Here is a 19996-nt window from a genome sequence, read left to right as displayed (position 1 = left end):
TGTGTGTGTGTGTGTGGGGGGGGGGGGGATCCTGTCCATGGCTGAGCAAACCCTTTGTTTTGGGGTCTGGAGCAAGGCAGCACATCATGATGGGGGATTGACGATAGAACAAATCCACTCACCTCCACACTAGGAAGTAAAAGAGAGCAGAGAGCGGCCGTCATCCTGTGATCTCCTTTCAAGACACACCCCCAAGAGACCCAAAAGCCTCCTACCAGACAATTCTTAAAGGTCACCCTAGCACCCTGTATCAGTGCCCTGGAGACTCTGACTTTAAGACACGAGTCTTTGCGAGGCGGTCAAAATCCACACAGCGGTGTGGGATAAGAGTGCCTTTGAGTGCCACTGGCTCCCCTCACCCTCCTGGTGGCTGCTGGATTCAGCAGCCCAGGCATGTGGCTTCCCTTTGGTGATTTGGATTGAAGAAAGAGACCCAGAGGCCTAGTGATGAGAACATCTTTTTCTTATGAATTGAAAAATAAAATGACAGTAAGCAGCTAGCAGATCCCAGTTCACAATGAAATGAATATCAATGTCGATGGTGGTATTGACCTTGAAGATTTTTTTTTCTAAAAAATAGAACAGGAACTCTCGTGGTGGATTATGATAGACATTCTGAATCTCTTCACCATACAAAGCAGAAAATCTCCCTTTATGGACCTGGGCATCTCTAGTGTACAGTGCTGAGTTTAAAATAAACATTCTAAAGTGCAGGTGAAGAAAATCTATGCCTGTTCTTTGCTGCATTCTTCCCTGTCAGCATAGATCATCGCGCGGCTTCCCTGGTTCTGCGGAGGTCGGGCAGGGCTGAAAGTCACACTGAGAGGAACGGCTCTTCGTTCTTCTAAGTCGTAAGGAAGGCAGCAAAGCTAATGACAGCCTGGCGTCAGTGCCACGTCCCCAGCCCTCTGGGCTTGATCTCATTGTGAGTTTGGGTTTCTGAGACTCAAGACTGAGTGTAATTCTTGGTTCCATTCTCTCCAGCTGCAAATCACCCGAGGGTAATGTAATATGAGAACCATTAGCAGTTGCTCCCTTGAGTCACCTTAAGTCCTCTGGTTAGAAACATCTCTCAAACCTCTGTGGGCTCAGTGTCAGCAGTGTTCATGTGAAGGCCAGTGAGGGAAGAAGGTACAAAAGCCAGATTCAGAGCAATAGGGAAGCATCCTCAAGTGTATCCAGATCAGTGATCAGTTCTCTCTCTCTCTCTCTCTCTCTCTCTCTCTCTCTCTCTCTCTCTCTCTCTCTCTCTCTCTCTGTGTGTGTGTGTGTGTGTGTGTGTGTGTGTGTGCGCGCGCGCGCGCGCGTGTGCACCTTGTTAAGGCCTAGCCTGCTAGGACAAGACCCAGAGTCTCTGATTTAGAAGGTCTGAGGCCGAAGAACTCTTTCTTCTACCCACGGGATGTTGCTACTGGTGGACTAGCTGACCTGCAGACTACATGTTGAAATGCACTCTGATAGAGAAGCTGGGAGCCCTAAGAAGGCCTTAATAGTCTCCTGAAAATATGACAAAGTTCCTAGCTATCTATATACAGAAGGATATCTATAAACAGAGGGATATGTGGCCAACCCCCTCCCCACAGAGTATCCCTTTTTCTCTGCAATTGTGAATGAGCAAAGCTAATAGATTTCATATCAGCTCAAAGTCAACAGCAGGAGAGAAAGGGGTAATCTAACTGAAACATAAATAAATAGCAGTACAAAAATTTTAAACATTTTCCTTGGCATGAATTTGCTGTTTCCATCTTAGAATGTCTTCTGATTATGAGAAAGAAACGTAGGTTTCATATTATTTTAGCAGGAGACCAGGAGAAGAAAGTAATAAAGGTTTCTGAATGGTATTTGATTCCGACCAGCTCTAACAGTTATTTTTGCTTAGGATGGCATGGCTTTCTATCTGTGCATTCCACTGCCCCAGTTTGGTGAAGAGAAAATGCACAGCAAAACTTGAGCCTGGAGAAGGGGCATCCACATGGATTTGGAGCCCTGGCAGCCGTCAGCTGACAGCGAAGCCCTGATAGGATCCGTGTGGTCCAGGGAAGGGCTCTGGCTGTGGGATAAGTAGACGGAATTTGATGTCTTCCATGCCAGCCTCTATCTGCCAGGCATTCTTCCTCTGTGTGCCTCTGATTCTATCTCCCAGGTGCCTTTAAACTTTCAAGGAACTTTCAAACCTTTCATGTTTTGCTAGTTTATCACAAGTGTCTATCTTAAGCCAATACTAAGATTTTAAGCATGGCCTAGGCAGAAACGTGCCTCCTTCCAAAGTGATTTCTGATACCAGGTAAGCTGTCTACCGAAGTCAAGCGAGGAGAATCGGAAGCTGAACGGCATTCAGGCTCTCCTGCGTTCCAAGACTCTTTTTTATTTCTTCTTAATGACCATTATTAATCATTTCAGAACCATGTAGTCTCCCTGACATTTTTACTATTCCAGACTTGACAAAAGAGAGCGAGAGCGAGAGCGAGAGAGAGAAGGAGAGAAGAAAGAAAGAAAAAAAGAGGAGGGTTTTGATGTCCTGAAATGCCTTTTTATATAGAATAGTTCCATTCTCACGACCCATGGCTAACAGGAGTCTAACCTCTTCTTGAGCCAAATGGGGCTTAATTTTTTTAAAATCTACCGAGAGAGAGAGAGAGAGAGAGAGAGAGAGAGAGAGAGAGAGAGAGAGAGAGAGAGAATCTAAGAAGTTAGAGTTAGGCTTTCCAAACATTAAGCTAAACAGGGGCTAACTGGCAGAGGGGAAGAGCCATGTGGGAAGCTCCTCAGATTGTCTTCAGCCTTTGTGTTGGGGAAGAGGTTTCCTTCTACTTCCTCAGCTCTTCCACCCTGTGTGGAAGTTACAAAGGAGACTCACGAGCCCCACTAGGCTTTCTGGCTTGCCGACACCACACAGCTGCCCAGGCACCACCGTGACTGGTATTCTTCCCAACAGCCTGGCAGAAAGGGCTCTTGGGGTCCTGCACACAGGAACTTCATTGCCAGTTTGCCATCCTGTCCCTTGCCCATCGTGTGACCTTCAGGCAAAGCCTCAGTTGTTCTTATTGGCAAATGGGTCTAGTCATCCCAACTTCATTCTATTGTTTTGGGGCTAAGAAGAGATGTGCACAAGGCTCAACAAAGGACCTGTCCCCAGACTCAAAGACACCTTTGCACAGCTGGCTGGCCCAGTTGATTCAGTAGTTACAGGTTTCAGGGCTCCACAAAATCCTAGACAGCAGCATCTGGGGGCCATTACTGGTCTGGCTGGTTTTCCTGCTGCTCTTCTCTCCCCAGTCCACCTTTTCAGGGTGAAATCTAAGGCACCAGTAGAGACCTTGCTTGTGGAAAGAGTGGTAGGTGACCAAACTGGGGGCCCAGGAAGACAGCGGGGCCAAAGTCATGTGCCTTATTGGTACAGCAAGGCTTAATTTTGGGGGGGGTCCCTAATATTTTTATCAGGTTCTCAAACTATATGCGATGATTTGAATGCTCTGTGTTCTGGAGTAAGACTTTGAAACTTTTCTGTAAAGTCCTTTTTGCTTTGACACGAGATGTTTAGAGCTTCTCTGTCATTCACCAGTAGATTTCCCAATTCACCAAAGACTAAATATCTTCCCCCTAACTCTACTGCCTCTTATCCCTGGAAACAGTGGTTGTGAAGACACATTGAGCAGGCAGCCGCTCACCTTATTCCAGCGAAACCTGCAAGGGACTATGATAGCGAGCCAGTTGAGGGGTAAGGCTTGCGTTTAGGCAAGCCTCACAGAAATCCACTAACAGACTAATTTACAGGATGGTCACAAAATATCTGATGACTTTGGGCAACACCAGTGGCCAATGCTACCAGCAACTTGGGCCACACAGATCAGTCAAGATTGTGGTATGTCCCTAACAGGGGCCCCTTCCTTCCTTCATCCCACCTCCACAACTTCAATTGATGTTCCATGGGCATAACTCTGAGGGGCAAGTTGACACATTGGAGATTAATAGAACAAGGGTTTCATGGGGCCGTCAACACTCCCTCACCATCCATTCTGCAGAGCACAGGACAACCGCTTCTAGCACCCGGCACTGATATCTTGTTTCCTTGCCTGGAAGGACCCCCTACTAAACAGCTGCAGTTGGTGGCAAGTTTCCTCTAACAGTGCCATTAGAATTTAGTATCTCTTCCCAGAGGTGAAAACGGAATTCACCTCAACAGTCTGCTCAGGACACGGGGATAAGGATGCCTCCTTGCAGCATGGGAATAGTGCATCAGCACTGACTATTGGATGGGAAGCAGTTGGCACCCTGGGGAAGGGAGGGTATAGGACTGACCGGAGTGGGGAGTGTGCTGGCTAGGGGAAGGCAGAGCCTCTGTGGCCAGCCCCCTCTTGGAGAGGACTTCAATACATTCAGGAGAAGCATCAGCCCTCACTTCAGGAAAATGCTGGTGGACTGAGATTGCTCTCTCCCCTTTGTGCTGCTCTTCTAAACCCCTTTCATCATTATTAATTGAACCCATCTAGCTCTAGTCTTCCTGTGTAGGAATTCCTCTGAACAGTCTGCCTTCACAACCCAGTGGGCTCCGGAAAGCAGAGCCCAGCCTCTCCCTGGAAGGGAGAGAAGGCTATTGGAAACGTTGTCTCACCCTCTCCTCCTTTGTTCCAACTCTTTGCCTCCTGCTAGGCTTCCAAGCCCCAGCTTCAGGCCACCCCACTGTGCTGAAAACCACTGGGCATCCCTCTACGGGCTGCTCTGGGCTCACTCCTGGGCTTTGCAAGCGCGGCTGCTGCCACCATCAGGCTGACTTTGGGACTGCAATCTTCGACGTCCATCTGATTCCCCAAGCATTTTGCCAACTGCTGTCTCCACAGTTGCCCCTCACACATGCTCAGCACCCCGTGTAAGAAAATGGCTCCAGAAGCCGGCTTTCTGAAGAGTTACAGTTCAACGAAAACATGGCGTGGACTCCTGCTTTTACAACCGAGGCACGGAAATAGCGCAAGTCCCACAATATAGGGAACAGAGCCACCGGGGGATTAAGCGGTGGTTTCTCCTCGATCATCAGGGCAGCAAGCCAGCAGAAGATGGCAATCTTCTTGTATAGCACTCCAACACAAACTTAACTTTCTGTCCCCCGAACGCTTGCTTGCCCAAAGAGCCAGCTAAACCCCAGTGTGACTCCGAAGCTGTCATAGCTCCCAGCATTGCCAAGGGTGACAGGTGGACTGTCACACTGCACCAGAGCGGAGTCACCTGTGACATTTGCAGGTGACTGACAGAAATGGGCACTGACACGCATTGGAGAGCAGAAGGGCACAATGGTTTCTTGCGGAAGCTCAGGAGTGAGTGGCTTGCCAGGGGATGTTTCTCTTGGCAGTGTCCCTGGTGACCTGGTGAGCATTCAAGGAAGAATGGCTTTAACTAAATGTTAAGCTTCCCGGTGACTACAGCCTGGGTGCCTCAACATCTTTATGTGCACCAACAACCCAGCTTCTGTTTTACCGCCCCCCCCCCTTTTCATTAGTCTTTATATTTCAGCTGATAGTTTTGCATTTGTTCAGAGACTTCTAGGTACCCCACAGTGTGCTAGACCCCAGACTGATAAAAGGTCAGGTATGCTAACCAACCGATTCTGAAAAATCCCGCACTCCTTTGGTTTACAGCTATGTAAAAGTGGGAATGGGGATGGGCCAGAGACAAAAGGAGTTACACACGTAACTTCTTGATTCCTTTTCAGTCCTGCCCCTTCCCAGGCTCCAGTGGCCTTCTGGGTAAAAGGTGAATTTCAGAAATGTGACAGACCAACTCAGCAAGTGTCTGGAATCATAAAGACATAGACCTACAGGACTGGGTCACCTTTCTGAAGGTCGGCTCTGGGCCTCAGCTCCCTGGTCTTCATAAGGAACAGCTAAAATCCTTTTTTTTATGCTTGGACATGGGTGATTAGCATGAATTATGTGGACATGCAGAGGATGGAGCTTAGTGGCATAGCATTTGTGTGGTGGGGCTCTGGATTCTATCTCCAGCACCGAGAGGGGTGGGGGTTGGGGTGGGGGTGGGGTGAGAACATGCTTTTTCTTCCATTCCAGCGACTGATATCTTCAGGCATAGTTTATGTGGGTGACCTAAAGCAGCTGGAAGCCACCAGCTTCTCTGAGAAGCATCAACCCACACAAAACAGTGAACGGATTTGGGAAGAACTTTGGTCAGACATTACTTCTCTGGGAATCTGAGAGTATCCAACCTGCCTGCATCAGTATTGTGATAAAATGAGGTATTGTTTGTGCAAATTGTGCTTTGCAATTTCTGAAGATTTGCATAGATGCTAATTATCATAGTTGTCATGATGAAAACAGTTATTGCTACTACTGTTAATCAACAATGGCCAAAGGAATTTGCTGGATACCAAAGAGATCTAGAGCGCATGATCTACCTACCAGAGGCACGATCCAAAACAACCAGCTGTTGCTGAGAGGATCCTGGCAACTGTAGAGTTGGATGCCTTGACTTGTCACCTTGTCCATTCTCATCCCCTTTCTTATAAGTTGGCACCTACATTCCTGATGACCTGAATTCTTTCTGAGAACACTTGCAGCAGAGTCTTGCTCAAAAAAGGCCAGCCCCAGGCAGGACACTCAGATATCTACTGTTTAGCAAATGTCACTAACTACTTCTTGTAGGACATGTGAGGGCTTTGTCCTCCATCGAGCTTCCTGCCAGCTGTCATCAGTTGCTGAAGAGAACAGGCCCCAGAAGACACAGGTAAATCTGATGCTATTCTCTACTCCTGAATGCAAGGTTCCTTGGCAGGAGGCAAGGTTCCTTGTGAGGCATTTCTAACGTCTCAGTAGAGCCATCTATCTTATAACCTCATTTTCTCCAAAACCAGTACAGTTTACTTCCTCTGGAGAACAAGAAAGGCTTTGCCAGAAAAATGTCCCCAGGCATCTTGCTCCCCACCCCCTTTCTGGTTGACTCTTCCTCTCAGTATGGTTATCCCTCTGACCCTGTAGCCTTCAGGTGGCTTCAGAAAGGGTCAGCTACCATTCGTTCCTCATGCCATCCAATCATCCATGACCCAGGTGTCCTCAGCATTCCATGCCTCCAGGGTTTTGAGTTCTCTTCAACATCCCTCCTCTGACTTCTCTTGCAGTGTGTGTGTGTGTGGGGGGGGGGTGTTTGTTCACCAGTTAATTAGGTCCCTCATTGTTACTCTATTGACCACTTTTCCATACCTGAACATACCAGCCATAAAGGAAGAGGAGCTAGAAAGAGGTAACTGTACTCCACTCAATTCTACAAGCTTTCAGCCTCATGTGAAGCATAGGGAATACCAAGAATAACAAGTAACTCCCCAAAGCTCTGATTTGGAGAAGACTATGGACCCTCAGCTACTAATCATCTTTTTAAGATGCTGACTTCCTTCCATCAGTCTACCCTTAAAAAGAGTTATGTTATTCACAACTATGAGCCAGCCAGCTTTGCCCTTCCCAAGGTTCCTCTCACACTTCAAACACACCCATTCTAGCCCCTGCTGCTGCTGAGAATGTCACATTCTAGTCTATACAGCTTCTTGTCTGTGCACACTCCCAGGTACAGCCTGGACCACTTGCTTCACACTTTATCCGGAGCACTCCTATGCATCCTTAAAGACCAAATAAATGTGACATCTCCTCTGGACACCCTTTTCTGAAGCCCTGAGCTGTCCCTGCTGTTTTTTTAAGCACCATTCTGAGCGCCTTTGTGGAAGTGTTGGCTTCCTGTCCAGAAATATGGCTTCACCTATCTCCATAGCAACCTCTGACACCACATCTACCACACAGTAGGCCTGCAACAAGTACTATCCGAGTGGCCAATAGATGAGTTCCATGTCACAAAATACTATTTACTCACAAAATAAGGAGAAATCAACTTTGCCCACTGTGACATCCAACTCTATGACGCTCCTGGGTGGGGGGATGTGGAGGGTGGAAGACCTGTGCTTATTTTCACTGTAAGGCTAACCTCTTATTTTTAATTGCCATCATGCCAGCATCAGCTGGGAAGAACCTGAACTTGCAACAGCTGTCCAGTGTTTTTCCTTAAGGAGGCGTACCGCCTAGATTATTCAGCCTGATGTGGCTAAGACAGACAGACTCATGCACACTCTGGTGGTTTTAGTTTCAACCGTTCAAAAGCCAGAATTAGGCAAATTTGCTTGACCTTGCCATTTTTGACATAGGCATGTCTGTGTGTACATGTGTGGGTGTGGGGGAGGGGTGTAGGGGGGATGGAAAGGCTTCTAGGTCGCCAGGAGAAACCTCTCAGGGTACGTAGGAAGTGTCTGCGTGGAAAGTCTTAGCCGGTATTCCCAGGAAGGACTTAGATGATTGTCCACCTCCCACTCAGCACAGCCCACATGGGCCCCAACAAAAGAACTACGTGAGGCACAAGATCCACCCATACTGGCCACTCTACCAGGGCCTAAGCTTGTTACCAAGTATACCCAGAGAATGCTGACATTTATTTAATCCTCATAGTGGTGTTGACTGTGTACTCACTGAAACACTGTATGCTTACGGAAGATATTTGTTTCCAAGCAGCTTATGCTAAATGGCCATGATATAAAGGAAACACTTATCCAATATTGACATTTCCTGACTTCTGGAAGTATACAGCCAGAACACTCTTTTTTTTTTTTTTTTTTTTTTTTTTTTTTTTTTTTTTTAACCTCTGGGAGAGGAGAAGGGGGCAAGGATAAGCATGGTGCTTGATGCTGAGCTCTAAAGAGCAGAAAGTGAATGGAAGCTGGTGTCTTCACTAAGCCTTCCTGTGACCCTTTCAGTCTACAGCGCAGAGTAGGGTTGGAGGTGGGGTGGGGTCAAAGCTCTGTCATGCTGAATGCTGAAGCTCTGGCAGAAAGCGGGGCACATTATCCCTTATGTGCCTAGGAGAGAAGCCATTTAATGATCTAGAAGGTAAGTACAGTCTCATTGGATGTGCACACCTAAATGGGTAAATTCTGATTGCCCCTCAGGAAAAGAAAATGCCGCACAATGGCGTACGGAATGGTGCTCTGTGCCCGTGAAGTCGGCTCTCACTTCATTCCCTTCCCTGGAAATACAGCCCTCTTCTGTTTGCCCTGCAGGTGATAACATGGGCACGGGGCACTGGCTGGTACTTTGCTCCTTCTGGCTTGTAGAGAGAAGCGATGGCTCTCTCAACTCCACGGAATGGACAGCCCCCCTCCCCCCCCCCCCCCCCGCAAAGCAGTCCCAGGCGAACCCTAGGGCTCTGAGGATTCTGGGCTACTCATTGGCTTTAAGGGAACACTGGAGTTCCCAGGGCTGCGAGAACCACCATGGAAGTGAGGATTGCTGCCACAGCGAATCAAGCATGGATCAAGGCGTGTTCGTGATCTCACCCACCTCCTCTTCTGTAGGGTTATAACATGACTAGGAATGGGCACAGGTCACCTTCAGGGCCTCTCTGTCTCTTGAATGCCCCTCACTTTAAAGATATCCGAACTGTTTTTCCAACAAGAAATCATCTCAACATCTTCTAAGGGTAAGGACTGGTTGCAGCTGAGATCATGTGGGTGCCCACCTCACTCTTCCCACCATCCCCATCTCTGTTAAGATCCTAGAAAAAAAAAAAAGTATTCTTGGCCTTTTGCTCCACTCCTCTATCAAAGGCAATTTTATTTTTCTCGTTCCTGTTTCCAAAACAGTTTATCTTTTTTATCTCCTTGGAAGAAAAGTACTCCACAAATCAAAGGTATCATTAGTATTGTTATTATTTTGCTATTGAAATCTCTTGAATTCACTCTGGATTATTCATGTGCTTTTTTTGGGTCTGCAGTATAATACTGCCTAAGTCACCCCCACTGGGCTAAACAAAAATGAAAAATTGCATCTTCAGGCCTAATCCCTGGCTCCACCCCATCTCCTGCTGGCCTTGGCGTCTGCCAACAGAGGCACATGCACCAGGCAGGGCTGCTCCTCGGTGCTATGCCTAGCTCACGGCTGCTATTCTGAGCCAGATCTTCCTTCCTGTACCCATGGCATCCTCTCAGTGCCATGCTCCGATGCCGACCCCACCCACACCCTTGTGCCCCTGGGGAGCTTCTTTTTCATTCTCAGTAGCTCTGAGGGCTCCCTGTTGGGCAGCAGCCACTGAAGCCATCCGCACCCCCTTCAGGCATGCCCTGTTCCCCACCCCAGAAGGCTTGCCAAAGGAGTGGTCCCACATCCTTGGCACTGGTGCTCTGACTTTCCAAGATAAAAGAAGTGATTCTTCCTCCCCTGGATGTCATGTCGCTGGGGTGCCAGCAGCAGGGGTGGAGGCTCGTACTCATCACTTGCCTCATCGTACTATGACATTTCTGGGTGAGGACAAGTGCTCCTTAGTGTTTGTTCACTCCCATTTTCCTCTTCTGATCCTCCTCGGCCTGAACCCCCTCCCCGACCTTTATTTTTTGGGGAGGAGGGCCCTCAGACATGTTAGTGCTTTTTACCCAATCTCCTCCTCTTCTCTCCCTTCCCCTAGAGAGCTCTTGGCAAAGCTTCTTGTAGCGGCCCCTCTCCTCCATGCTTCCTGTCACCCCCATGGTTCCTACACCATGGCCAGCTCTCCCCACCCACTCTGTTCACCCTCTGTTTGCAGCTCTTCTGTTTCTTTGGAGATTCAGGTTGTCTTGCAACTCTGCCATCCAATGGCTACCTGGTTCTTCTTCTGATGTGTCCAGACAACCAAGAGAGCAAGGTCTTTTAAGGAGATGGATCCTAGATTGGTCTTCAGCTGGGGGACGTCAACTCACACAGGTAAAATGTGAGTTTTCTTTTTACTCTAAGTGTTCAGAACATCAAGGAGCACAGACAAAGGCCAACACACCTCTGGGTTGGGCAGAGTTGGAATCCTGCGGATACCCCATCACTGCGCAGGGCAGGACACTCTGGGAATGCCATTGCATGGGGGAAAACATTTTCCTAGAGCATGTGCAGTGGAAGCTACCGGGTCTCTTCCACGGCATGTTGCCCAAACTGACTGAGAACTTAAGAAGCAAGAGAAGCAGGGAGTCTCAGTCCTGCTGAGACCCTATTCCTTCAAAGTTACCTAAGATGTGCGTGTGCAGGGTAGATGGAATGAGGCTGGAAGATGAAGGAGGGCATAGAAGGAAATAGTTGTGGTGAACTGAAAGGATAACGGGGGGTGGGGGGGGGAATGTAGCAAGTTCTGAGTTTATGGATGACAAGGGAATCAATTCTTCTTCACCCAGGGGCAGAACATACCGTTTCTCTGCAGGAGGTAAATTGTGCTGTGACATTATCCCTCTCTATACAAAGCAAGACCATCCTGACAGCTGAGGGGAGAGGCATCTACAGCAAGAGAGAAACCCACCAACAGCATATGCTGGCAGAGCGGGAACAGAGGGCTGACTGTCCCTTTCTACTGCCTCCTTAAGAAAGAAATACGTGGCATCAATCTACATCAGAAGCCCAAACTTTAAGAGAAAGAGGAACATTACTGACATTAACTAAATGTTAGTTTCCGCCCTCTCTCGGGGTTGAGGAACACAGTAAAGGTGAATGATAGTTAACAAATGAGGAGGGAAACGATGGTTGAGATGTACTTTACGAATTTACCCACATGCTAATGAAAGCCTCACAACATTGGGGAGCGCTCTGGATCCTGGGAACAAGAGTGTGAGAACCACATCCCCAGAACTCCAAGAACACCACATGGGTTCCCACTGGGAGAAGCGCTGGGTAGCAGATGGCTATGTCATCAGCATGCCAGATAAGGCCGTAAAGAGACCCCCTGACTCCTTGTTCTCTCTGAGCAAAGTCCTGACCCTTTATGCACTTCTGCAGGAAAGCATCTAGAAGGCTCAGAGTGTAGGAGGCAGTGTCCAGGAAAGTTGTTCTCTGCGTGTCTGTGGGTGCCAATTGTGGTTGCAACCTCACTTGTGGGTTAGGAAATCACAGCAGGAGCCATCTAGAACCTCATGGGCCAGTCCTGTTGGAAGGAGAACTGCACTATTTCATAATTTGACCAGGACATGACAGTAGGTGCAGTGTGTCACTAGGAGATACATATTCAGAGTCAAACCAAGATTCAGAGGATCTTCTGGGGGAATTTACAATACTCCAAACAATGCGCATGGTTTCGAAAAGTCCATTAGGGCCAGAGAGATGGCTCAGTGAGTAAACATGCTTGCCACCAAGCGTGATGAACTCAGTTTCACCCCCAGGATCTACCTGGTGGAAAGAGAGAACCAGCTCGGCAAGTTGCCCTCTGACCCCTGCACATACACCGCTGTATACCGCTGCCCAAGAGCAGGCACACACAAATAAACAGACAATTGTAATACGGAAGAAAATTTAAATGTTCTGGAATCAAGTCAAAAGATCTTGATATCACATTACAACGAACCAATCAAACATCTTCCCTCTTAACTGCTATGGTGATGCTCCTATAGCCATGATTCCTAGTGTTCAGAGCAGGAGGATACTCAGATAGCCTAGGTCCACTTTATTCTGAGGATCTTCTTCAGGGTGCTTTGGAATTCCGTGGACTATACCCTCACTGTTGGGCATTGCCAGGCAAGCTCAGAAGACCAAGAATAAGGAGATGATACAAATTGCATGGGGCTGTGGTTTCTTTCTACTGTCCTCAGGGCTAAGAATGGGCAAAACAAAGCATTTACCCTCAGTAGGTAAATATTTAAAGATTCATATGAGGCAGTCAAGAAATAGCTTGGTCCTGAGAAAGGAATAAGCACAGTAGAAAATACATTCTGTAATGATTCAGACAGGCAGGGAAGCACTTAGACACCATAGGCTTCTCATGCCAATCTGAGGAAGTACTGATCAAGCTTCTAAAAATACAAAAGACTGACAAAAACTTGCTTGAGTTCCATGCAGTTGTGTGTGTGTGTGTGTGTGTGTGTGTGTGTGTGTGTGTATGTATGCCCGCGCGCGCGCGCCCGCACGCCTGCACATGGTGTAAGGTCCCTTCTCTTCTCAAGAATTCTACAGGAAACTTCCCAAGTGAATTAGTTAAGAGGCAAAGGAGAATGGGAGTCGGTGTACGTGTGTATGTGTGTGGAGTGTTCATATGCAAGCATGCATATATCCCAGTGGCACTATAACCAAACGTGTGTCTCTATATCAGGATTGGCTCTTATTCATCCAGCCTGAAAACTTGTGGAAAGGCTATTATTTATCTTCATGCTGCTATAGGGAGTCCTGGGGAGATGCACACAACCATATGAATATGAGCATAAACTCATTATAAATCTGCAAAGACAATGCTTTACACATACTTCTAGGGGAAAATGCCTTACATATACTTCTAGGGGGAGGGGTCCCTCGAGTTAAATCATGAAGGATGACCGCCAAGTTTGACCTGCATGGAAAAAGGGGAAACCTACAGTGACGACAGGGATCAGGGAAAGACTGAAGGAAGCCTGGTTTGACTTATATTTGGCTTCTCCTGATGAGAGAAGCAAGGAATACATGCTGTTTGCTTGCAAAGGCAGCCACCCATGGTGATGTTCTGCTTTCTCGAAAACTTTTACCCTTCATTTAATCAACAGATGGACGTTCTCTGTTGTGGATTTTTCTGAGAGTCCTGTCCCTCCAAGAGCTGGGCTGGCTGGCACAAATGCTGCCTCAGATGGCAGAGGCGGCATTGGCATTCCAAAAGAGTGGGAAGGAACGGGTTTACTTGGCCCCTTCCGTCTCAATTCCACAGGTGACTGTTGATGCCTTTAGCTAAGCAGGCACTCAGTTCTCCTCTCCCTCCACCATGACCAGCCCCACGACTCTCAATGCCCAGGAGCCCAGAGGTAGCAAAGTTCTTTCTGGAGAGTCCACCTGCTAGGCTGCAGAAAGGAAGCAATCAGCACCAGGGGCGAAATTCCATTTCCTACACAGAATCCAGTGCTCAGTAGGATTCAGAATTCAGCCTTGCTCGGGGAAACGGGTGACATTCAATGAAACTCTTTGCAAGCTTTCTTTCCCCAGTCACGGCAAATACCCGCCCCAGTACGTTCCGTAATCGCATCCCTTTCTGCAACTGTGCAAACCTCGCACATTTGCTTTAAACACACTCGGGCAAGTTAGACCTATTGGAGCTGAAATCTCCACCTACGCCAGGCTCCCTTTCTCCAACCTGGCTGTGAAGGCGAGCAGGCTCCTAGAAGTTCCGAATGGCCTAGCCACAGGATACTACCTAATTAACATACCGGGTGCATAAAGAACTCATCTGCATCGGAGAGTTTGAGTTGGACATGGACAAGAGAGAGGAGAAAAGTGCAGCCTCCTCGGTCCTCCCAGCCCCTTCCTTCGGTAGGGAAACCAACAGTACCATTTTGTTGCATTTTCAAAAGCAAAGAAGCGACGCTACAGACTGCCTCTGGGCCGGCTCGGAGACCCGCAGCCAGTGCGAGCTCCGGAGCCTGCCCACCTCCCAGCCCTCAGCCTCCCGCGCCCTCCGCCGCCGCCGACTTTGCTCCAACTCCGGCGCGCCCTGTTCCTACCTTGACTGAAGAGGAAGAAGCAGAGGAAGAGCAAATCCAGCTGGAAAGGTCTCATTCCTCAGCGCGCGGGCAGCCGGCGGGGCAACTTGGGCGTGCAGTTAGTTCTCTTCAAGCGCGGCGGCTGGGCTCGCGGTGCTCAGCCTCCGCCGCCGGTCCTCCCGGGTTCGCGCCGACCATCTATCTGTCTGTCCGTCCGTCCGTCCCTTCTCCGGTCCTCTTCGGTCTCGTCGTGTCTCCGGGTATCTGCAGGCAGTCGAAACCAAATGCTTGTTCTCAGCCGCCTCGGGAAGCCAAGATCCTCAGCAATGTCCCCACTCGGAGCAGATCCATTCTCTGGCTCTTGGCATCCCAGGCACACGGCTTCCTCTGGCGGGCTCCTCCCACAGAGAGCGAGCGAGCGAGCGAGTGACGAGTGACAGAAGGGCTCCTTTCACAGAAGCTGGGGCGGGGGGAAGAGGGAGGGGAAACAGGTCATAATTAAAGAGGAAACACTTTGCAAAGGGGAACGCTTTGCAAAACGAGAGGGTTGCAGAAAGCCCGTGCTTTCCTTCTTTTCCCTAAACAGGGGCTATTCAGCTTTTGTTACCATATTGACCAGAACGCATAGTGAGCACCGAGAGGAGCTGTGACTTTTTGTTCACACGATGTAATGTTGTTAAACGGGAGTGAAGTTACCAATGATTAGACTCATGCACATGCATCAAAATGTGCCTGCCTTGCTGTTGCTCTAGGGACTGGCAACTTGGCTAAAGGGGAGTAGGGAGAGGCCAGGAGGGGTACGTCTTTCCCCAGAAAGGACTTGGCCAAGGTGTGTGCCAGGAGGCTAGGGAGTTGAAGAGCTAAGCGTGCTTTGCATCTGGGGGACTTTCCTGGTGTGTGTGTGTGTGTGTGTGTGTGTGTGTGTGTGTGTGTGTGTGTGTTTAGTGGTGGTAGTGGTGTGTGTGTGTGTGGGGGGGGGAATTGGTAAGCTCTAAGTGTTTGGATCTTAGTTTGCTTTGCATTGCTCCTAGACAACAAAATGCAGGAGCAAGAGCAAACGCAGGCAGGTTTGTGACAGATACCTATTTATTATTATTATCCCAGTCTGTGCCTTTCCTAACAAGGACAGGGAGCAGTCCGTCTTTGCATTTGGAGCCTCTCCCCTAATGAGCACTCCATCACTCTAAGCATGCCTTTTCTCCAAAAGGTGCTGTGAGTCTGATTGCGAAGGAGAGGCCAAGGTCACAGGCAACCGTTTCTTGAGAACCTGCAAGTCTTTTACCTGTCATGAAACCCACACTCAACTCAAACTCCATTTCCTCCAGGATATCGACATGAATTTATCTAGGGCTGTTTACTTGATAGACATTTAGGCATGCCTAGAATAAGCAGGCCATGGGGGGAAGTAAAATAGCCCATGCCTCCAGGAGCTTATAATCCGAAGTGGAAGTGGAGTGCACGCAAGGCACAGACCATAAGTATCTTACAAAGCAACACATAAAAATATGTAGTGTTATATAGAGTGGGTGAAGGGGGACTGAAGGCAGAGAAGAGGAAAATGAAAGATGCTCTCTCAATGTGTGCCATTCAACATTCAATTATAAAATCAATCATTACTTTCTGCAGTCCTTGGACCTTAGGGAGTCCTTTTAGGAATCTCTTACCCTTCCATCTGTATTACAGATATGGGGGTGTGGGGTGCGGCTGGGGGAGCTTTGCTGACAGCAAGGCACATTCCAACTCTGAGTTTCCATGTGGATGTTAACTCAAAAACATGTATCTTAGAATTTATGAACAACAAAGAAAGAAGCAGGGACACAGGCATAAAGTTTGTACTGGTAGGGGCCGACACCTGGTAGTTGACATCGGAGATCTATAAATTAGTAGGTGTAAGCTTTGTTGACTTTTCCATTCTTAATGTAATAGTTTATTTAACCACATCTCTTAGAGGTCGTTAAACATATCAAAGGGAAATCTCTAAGAAAGCTGGTGTGTGTGTGTGTATGTGTGTGTGTGTGTGTGTGTGTGTGTGTGTGTGTACACATGTGCCTGTGCGTGTGGGGGTAGGTGTGGGGGAGGATGCTGAATAACAGGAGCAACACCATCAGCTAAATTAGCAAGGCACAGAAGCAACATTAGCGTGGCCTTGGTCCATTAGCTTGGCACGAGAGATAATGCAATAAAACACAAGAGGTAAGTCAGAAACACACAAAAGATGAATAATAATCCCAAGCAGTATATGAAGGGTGAAAACTTGGTATGTATAGTGCTGTACATCAGTAGTCAGTTTCCACTAAATATTCAGGGCCAGGGGAGATGAAAGGTCTGCGTCCTGCTTCAAAGGCCAAACCATGCAGCGAACGAAGCTGTTAGGATGTAGAAGGAATGTACCTACCCAGGCAGCATCTGATATTTTAACTAAAGATTTATCCTCTCAGCTGTTGGTTAATTTTCATTGCAAGCTTCTAAATGGCCCGCGGCCCAGGTTTGCTCAATTCAGCCCCTCTGGGGGAAATATTACAAAAACAGGGTCATGGGGCCGGTGAAGTGTGCAATACACGGCAGGTCATCAGACACACATAGCAGTGTGTGCACACCACACTGGCAAGGAAGGACTCACACTGGAAGTGGGAGTCCAAGGTTGGGAGGACCATGTTTTGCTTTCGCGCTAGTCCCCAAGAACCGCCTCATGATCCCCAAGCTGGTTCCGGACCTCCTCTTTTCCCGGGCGGTAGGGTCTGTGCACCTCCCTCTCCCTCTTCACTCCCTCCCGAAGCCTCCGGTCTCCCGCAGATAGAAAAAAGGCTTGGATTAAGTAATGAGCTGCCTGCCTCTAAAAGGACCGGGAGGCGTTTCAACCCTGAGTGCCGGAAAACCAACGGCAATCTTCCGCGGCCACCACGTGGGGCAGAGAGAACGCAAGCGGTACCTGCAGGACCCACAGGCTGCCGGGCTCTGGCGCCGGCCCCGACGGCGGCCCCACCATCTCCGCCTACGTGGGCTGGCGGCCTCACCTCCTCCCGGGGCTCGGTTAACCTCCGGGCGCTGCAGAATGGCCTGCTCGCAGTTCGCTGCGAGGGAGGAGGGAGGCAGGCAGCGAGAGGACGGCTCCACCTGATGGAGAAGCGTGGAGAGTCCTTAGACTCAGAGTGCGGGTCCACGGGAGTCAGGGAGAATGAGCACCATCCCTGCAGGCAATCTTACCATCTGAGGGGGTGACACGCAGGAGATGGGGTCTCAGAGCACACAGCCTAAGGAGCTAGTAGCTATCAAGAGACAGCAGAAAACCAGCAACTTGGGAAGCTGCCCAAATTCAGCTTTCAATGCACATGCATACTCCAGGTCTCCTTGGCATCCACTGTGCAAGGCTCGGTCCCTCACCAGCAGGTGGCACCCTCTCCAGCCTTTCTTCTCCAGGCTTATAGCCTGGGAGGGGGACTTCATTAGACCCCGACCCTTTCCCCAGACTTTAGGGCCAAACGCTCTGTCATTTGAAGCCCCCACCCACCCCACCACCTCCACTTACTCTCCTGCAAGGCAAGCAGGCGGGAGGAGATCTCCCCGAGAGGCCCACGCAGCTGAGTGCCCACAGAGAATCATATCTAGCCCTTGGTGGTGCTAATTGCTGCCCGCTGCCCAAGAAGTTGCAGAAGGACCAAGTCCCACCGGATAGCTTCCAATTCCTGCTCTCTGGCAGTGAGCATGTCCTCATTTTTTTTTCTTTCAGAAATTAAAGGAGAGTACTACTGTCCTGAGCAGGCTGGCCGTCAAGCACACCCTACAGATGCAGGCTTATTCTGGCCCCAGTGCTCACCTTTCAATGACTTCCGTGGCTCTCAGTCCACTATCAATAACATTTATGATTGCCTGTTTTTTTCTGCAAAGGCTCGTTTGGAGTTTTTAAGGACGTTAAGAAAGAGTAAACCAATCCCTCTTCTTGGAAAGTTTGTCCTTTACTTGGGGGAGAGAGATACATAGGTGCACATCCACGGAAAGCCATACAACACCTCACTGGCTTTTTAATCAGACAGGAATTGCCCTGAAGGTCCTCTATCACAGACCATCCTTTCTAGATGGGATCGCCTGAGGCCTTGCAGGAAGCCGCAGAACTGAACACTGCCAGGACAGGACATCTAGCCCAGAGCCTCTGCTCTTCTGTCCTTCTGGCTCCCAAACAGCACACACTGTCTTGATATGCCCATGTGTACCCTTAGGACCCCCTAAGGGGAAGGAGTGGCTTCTTTATAAGCCAACAGTCAGCACTGGCACAGAATTCCCAGCTTATGAGTTCTTTGTGGTAGTTGTGCAGATACATTATAAATCACATCCTCCTTTTGATTTTTACATGTTCTGCCTGTTCTGGTGGAAACCTTCTTGCCTAGAGAGTTAACACATTTTGAATTGGTCCCTACTGGGAGTTCAGAGCAAGCTGACTCTCCATGCCTGGTGGAGTTAATAAGGGCTGGAAACTGCATACACTCCCAGAAACCAAATGGTTTGCAGAGGCCCTCTCTGGGTGGCAGCCATCTGACCCGGGCAGGGACAATCTTCTAGCCTATTTCTTTTTCATTTCTCTGAGCCCCATTTTTTGCTCACATCAATGTAGGTGGATTATAAGACCTTAACCCCTGTTCACTGTGGTTGGTCTCTCTGTTTGCAATGGAGCCAGCCTGAAGAACCAGGTGTTCAGCTTTGTAGAGTATCTTCCAGAGCGCAGGGTGTCTGCCTCCCTGATTCATCCAGGATTAGGTCCAGGTGGGTGGGTCATGGTCTACCTCTGGCACAGCCTCTAGCCTGGACACTGATAACTGCTGTACATATTTGATGAACGTGGGTATGTCTCCTTCATTTATCAAATGACTTGTCTGAGCCCACAGATCTTTGAGATCCTCCTCAAACCTAAAACCCTTCTGTTTTTGAGAAGCCACAGTTCTCGACACAGAGAGATTTACAGCAGTCTCTCGAATGCTATCAGCATCAGGGTAGGTTCTTTTCAGGGGTCCATCCCTGAGAAATCAGCAGCAACCGTGAAGTCTGCTGGGACCCTCTGATTTCATGCCTTTCAACTTTCCCTCATTGCCTCTTGTTCCTTCTACCCTGGGCCCACAACTTGCTTTTTGTGTTCCCCCATCACCTTATTTCCCCCCTAACCACGCTCACATGAAGTCTAGGTTCTGGATTCCAGAATAGCTTTTCTTCACCATAAATCCTATCATTATGCTGAATGCAAACCCTTTATTAACACAAGAGAATGATGACATCTGTGTGGCTGATGGGAAAAAAAGTTCCTTTAAAGTCTGTGAAGACCACAGTACTTTGCATTTGATCTTAACATGAATCCCGCTTTACTGAAAAAAAAAATTTTTCTCTGATACCCCGGTTGCACCATGAGTGTAGGAAAAGTGTCACTCTAGTGGCTTGCATCTCTGCCCTCATTCTGATAGGCAGGAAACACCAAATGCACTGTTGAATGAATAACAAAGCTTTACCTAGTGGCCCACATCTTGCTTCCTGTTTTCTAAATCC

The 19996-nt window shown here is 48.7% G+C and overlaps 1 protein-coding gene across 5 annotated transcripts in view; it reads right to left on the bottom strand.

Moving 5' to 3' along the window:
- The window catches only part of Kirrel3 (kirre like nephrin family adhesion molecule 3), a 568493-nt gene extending 550992 nt beyond the window's left edge, over positions 1–17501 (bottom strand). For 2 of the 5 annotated variants that reach the window (XM_076575954.1, XM_076575955.1), the window contains exon 1: positions 14492–15157. In XM_076575954.1, the coding sequence (XP_076432069.1) occupies positions 14492–14546 (55 nt within the window). In that variant the 5' untranslated portion in view covers positions 14547–15157. Of the gene's footprint in view, positions 1–14491; positions 15158–17399 lie in introns of those variants that run through there. The other 3 variants (XM_042280619.2, XM_042280623.2, XM_042280622.2) reach the window with 3 other exon arrangements.
- Positions 17502–19996: the final 2495 nt, after the last annotated feature.

Source organism: Peromyscus maniculatus, chromosome 7 (genome assembly GCF_049852395.1).
Source record: "Peromyscus maniculatus bairdii isolate BWxNUB_F1_BW_parent chromosome 7, HU_Pman_BW_mat_3.1, whole genome shotgun sequence".
Lineage (NCBI taxonomy): Eukaryota > Metazoa > Chordata > Mammalia > Rodentia > Cricetidae > Peromyscus > Peromyscus maniculatus.
Note: the sequence above shows the minus strand (reverse complement) of the source record. Positions and strands in the feature narration are given on the sequence as shown.